The 4,569-nt window shown below is 36.2% G+C and overlaps 1 protein-coding gene across 1 annotated transcript; it reads right to left on the reverse strand.

Moving 5' to 3' along the window:
- Positions 1-1,985: 1,985 nt before the first annotated feature.
- On the reverse strand, positions 1,986-3,859 carry LOC114374492 (40S ribosomal protein S19-1-like). The gene is made up of 4 exons (XM_028332144.1): positions 3,667-3,859; positions 2,982-3,072; positions 2,655-2,838; positions 1,986-2,307 (listed from the first exon to the last, which is right to left on the reverse strand). The coding sequence occupies exons 1-4, from the start codon at positions 3,748-3,750 to the stop codon at positions 2,235-2,237; spliced, it is 432 nt and encodes a 143-aa protein (XP_028187945.1). The 5' UTR covers positions 3,751-3,859; the 3' UTR covers positions 1,986-2,234.
- Between the last annotated feature and the right edge of the window lie 710 nt (positions 3,860-4,569).

Genomic DNA, 4,569 nt, shown 5'->3' on the forward strand with positions numbered 1-4,569 from the left:
TCAATCGTGTCAACATTGACATCACCATTAATTGGATTGTTGGCCTCCACCTCAACCATCACAAGCGACCATCCTCAACTAGATCTGACCCTCCACCACCACCAAACCATCACAAGTGACCAAATCTGATATGCAATGTCTCTGATCAGTCATAAATAGGGGTGGGTAAGCGGGTCGGTTTGTCCCGCGTAAGGCTCGCTTGCGTAAGCTTGCATTGACAACGGATCGGACCAGTCTGTCCCGCACTCTTACATGGATTTAAAATATTGGTCCCCCCGCCCGGCGGATCCCGTGGGCCAAACGACCTGGTCCGTGGGCCTATTCTTTTTTAAAAAATATAATTTTAAAATAAATATATTCTTCTCTTTAAAAAATAGCCAATTACACTTATATATATATATATATATATATATAAAAGCCAAACCCGCATAGTCTGCAAATTATGTGAGATGGGCGTAAAATCCTATATAGCGATAAATTTTATTTAAAAAAATTGGTGCATAGTCCGCATGGATCGAGAGCTACACGAACCAGTTTATAAACTTGAGTCCGTTTAGTCACCCCTAATCATAAATGTGCACGTCACTGTCACTGTTTATCAGATCTGGGAACACAAACCCATTCCCAAACCCAAACCCAGCACCCACCCCTCAGCTACCACACCAACTCCCAAACCCAGCACCCACCCCTCAGCTACCACACCAACTCCATCACTTGGTCCACCACCTTAACCCACAAAGTCCAAATCTGAGTCAAACACCATCACCCCCACCCGACCCCAACAACAACAAAACCCTTTTTTCTCGTGTTCCTCTTCCACTGCAATGGCAGCCAACAACAGAAACATGATGTCGGTGATGTTGAACATGGTGCACCAGTGCCTTGCTTTCGTCGCCAACAATAAGGGTTCTGAACGTTGATTAAGACACCATTCGTAATTTAAAAATAATAATAGCAATAATTTTTAACTGTCACTATTCATAATTTAAACCACCAGAATTTATAATTTAACTTAGTCAACCTCAATTAGACAGAAATTACTCAATCAATGCATTTTTAAAAATTGAAGGACCTTGGGGCTTCTACAAATTTCAGGATCAAATTGACACATTTGGGGATCAAATTAATAATCAAACCTTATTTAATTGGTAACTCAGACCTGTTACACGAACGATTCCCAGTCCAATTAACCGGTCTGATCTGATTTTAATACAATACTTGGAATCCTATTGTTTGTTTTTGTTACCAAGTGAGAACTTTTAAATTCAGAGAAACCTGAAATTCACAAAGCCAAATCAAGCTCCAGAAGTGAGCACGCAGATGAAATAGAAATGACTCCGTTAAAGCCTTACAACAAAAATTAATAACATAAATTTGATATTCTGATCAGGGTACCATGCTTGATGCTTCTAAATACTAATTTAATATCTTCAAAACGAGTTTTTACTGATTTTAACCGCCCAAAATAGTTCTTAAAAGTCGTGACATTGGGTCTCATTATTTGAACCTTGGTCAATTAATCCAGTTTGGTTTCCAACTTCGGTAATGTCAGTTAAATTTAATAATTTATCAATAATGTCAATAATGATTCACGGCAATAAAGTTGAAAGTCTAAATAAAGCATAACTTGGACAATTTCAACAGTTTGTTAAAATTAAGAACTAAATTCTCATAACTTAGACCAAAATGACCAATGAAACTACTATTACAAGAACCGTTTTAGATAATTTTTACTTAGAACAAATTAAATAATTCTACAAATTAGCTTGACCGCTACTTTAAAATCAAAAGCAGAAAAAAATAATGCCTAATCCTGCAAAAATTAAAAAAACTTAGGTACACCTTAAAGAAAGGCAAATGCACATAGGTTATAAAATGAGGTTGGGAATTTAAAACATTTAGTGAAAAATACTTGAAAACATGTCATGCCATAGGAACACAATTGGGCCTAACTTGGTAGTATGGTGTCAACAAAACATACACCCTTTAATCAGTTTAATTTACCCTTAATTTTCATTTCATACGTAAATGACACTTAGGCAACAACAATGTCCGGGGAAAAAAACTCAATTAAATATAGCAATACTATCTAAAAAGGACTGGGAGCAACATAAACATTGAGCATGTCCGATACATAAAAGACAGTCTAAAATCAAAACTTTAGCATAATCTGTTATCATCACATCTCTCTAACCAGAAACCAAAAACCTCAATATGCTTATGGCGTTTTCAAATCAAGGTGCAACCACAATGCGTCCAGCCACTTGATCAAGATCCCGCCGGCCACTGGAAGTGATTTTCCTGCCACTGACATAGATAAAAATAGAAAAACGTTAAAAAACTTCTCAAGAGAAGAAAACGTAACAATTAAGAAAGCAAATATTCATATCAGACAGAAGCTACTGCACAATATATATGCAAGCACGTACAATTGAACAGATTAATTTCGATTTCCATCAAGACTAACTTGTCAATGGGAAGGGGTGTTCATGGTACGGTTTTGGCTAAAAATTAGTCTGAATCAATCATACATATGCACCACATACTGGTGAACAGATTAATTTAGATTTCCGTTGAGACTAACTCATCAATGACAATAAGTATGACTCTAACTATATACCTGCTGGAGGCTAGCAAATTAAAGGAGAGCTTACCCCTTGGTGTCCAGTTCAATGATGCTCATGTTCTGCAACTGTTGAAGAATGTGACGAGCAACAGCACCACTGCTCTTGCAGAAATGAGGAGGGCGGCTACCATTCCTCTTGCTCCCACCATAAATCCTCTGAAAGGCACCAACACCAAGTCCTCCTCTCAAGTAGATCTTTCTTGCCATGGAAGCTGAGATTGTTCAAAATTGAATTAAACACACACACAACACAACAACATATCATTGCAACTTTCAACAAGAGACTTCCTTCATAGTTTCACTTTTTCACACATCTGAAACATGTAATCAGACAATAAACAAAAAAGAAACTCACCAGCTCTGACATAGTACCAGTCAGGATCATAAGGAGCCAACTCCTTAAATCTTGCAGTTTTCACAATATCAGTCCACTCTGGCAGCTCCATCTGTTTAGAACCAAATAAAAAAGAAATGAACTCAACACATCAATAATAAGGGCTCTTATAAAGGACATTACTTTCAGTCATTTTACCCATAGCATTAAGCAAACCAATCAAAAGAGACAACCCAGCTGAAAGATCTTTCTAGAACTAGCCAATACAGTAGTCAAAGATGGAATCAACGCCACAATGACAAACAAATTCTGAATCACCACACAATCAATTCATTTGTTCATTTACTCAAACGCCCAACACAGAAAACTCACTCATGACACCTAAAGTTTAGGTAAAAGAATCACCACACTATCAAAGTAGATCAAGTTTCAAACTTCAACATGACCCAATTCAAAACACACCGTTTTAATCACAAAACCGTCAATACACACACATGGGCATGGCAAAAACTCATGAAACAAAAAAAAGGTGAAATAAACAATATCCCAAGAACCCGATTAGCTAATAGAAACGATAACGAATCAAAAGCACTTCACACATTAAAAAAAAAAAACAAAAGTAACAAATGGGTTCACATTAAACTAAGGATCATACTTAACACTACTTTTTGTTGAAGAGAAAAGAGAAGGGTAATTGGAGTGTGACCTTGCCAGATCGCTTGAGGTGAGAAGAGTAAGCTTTGACGAACTCATGAGGAGAAACGTCCTTCACAGTTCTTGCAGTGGCCATGGCTGCTTCTGGTTGCGTTTGATGCGCACACACACAGAGAGAAGAAGGGTAAGTTTAGGTTATGCCGCGCTCTCTATCTATGGGTAATATCACTCACAGCACCAAAAAAATAGGGTTTCTGAGTGAGTTTATTAGGGTTTTTTCTTGTAACTTTAGACCCGGCCCAACGTACACTTGAGTCTGGACTCTTCTCAAATAGGTGAAAGCCCATAGCATATTTCCCTATTTTCTTTGAATTTTCGTATTCTAAATTGCTATTCTCACCCTCACCATTTTTTTTAAAAAAAAAGATGTAATGGAATAAAATTACCTCTCCCCCATTCCTTACACCCGTTCCCTTTCCCCTCTCCCAACTTTGAGTTGTAACGGAATTCCATTTTGGGGACACAACAAAATAATGATTCCTTTTAATTTGTATTTGGCACAATAAAAATGAAGCTGTATTTTTGTTATAGTATAGAGATTGCAAGAAAAATCAAAATAGAAATAAGTTTTTCATTGTGTAAAATAAACAACATAAATGTATTTTTGTTATAGTATATTGGGGTGTGGAAAAAATTGAAATGGAAATATGTTTTCACAACAAAATTGTATTTTTATTTTTATTTTTTTGCACTCCTGTATATTACAAGAGAAATATGTTTTTATTGTATGTTTTATACAACAGAAACATATTTTTGTTGAAAGGACATTTTTGAAAAAAATATGCACATGGGGAGTGAGAATGGCGATTCCTTTTTTGTATTTGATTGTTACGTTTTCATTGACTCATTTGTCAACATTTTGATATCAAAGGGGATAAAACAATAGATTTTCAAT

Source organism: Glycine soja, chromosome 11 (genome assembly GCF_004193775.1).
Source record: "Glycine soja cultivar W05 chromosome 11, ASM419377v2, whole genome shotgun sequence".
Taxonomy (NCBI): Eukaryota; Viridiplantae; Streptophyta; class Magnoliopsida; order Fabales; family Fabaceae; genus Glycine; species Glycine soja.

Excerpts from the sequence above, each read along its gene's own strand:
- LOC114374492 (XM_028332144.1), bottom strand. The coding sequence starts at position 3,750 with ATGGCCACTGCAAGAACTGTGAAGGACGTTTCTCCTCATGAGTTCGTC. Across the intron at positions 2,839-2,981 it reads CTGGTACTATGTCAGAGCTG|CTTCCATGGCAAGAAAGATC; the intron begins GTGAGTTTCTTT and ends GAACAATCTCAG. Across the intron at positions 2,308-2,654 it reads ATTGAACTGGACACCAAGGG|TGGCAGGAAAATCACTTCCA; the intron begins GTAAGCTCTCCT and ends TATCTATGTCAG.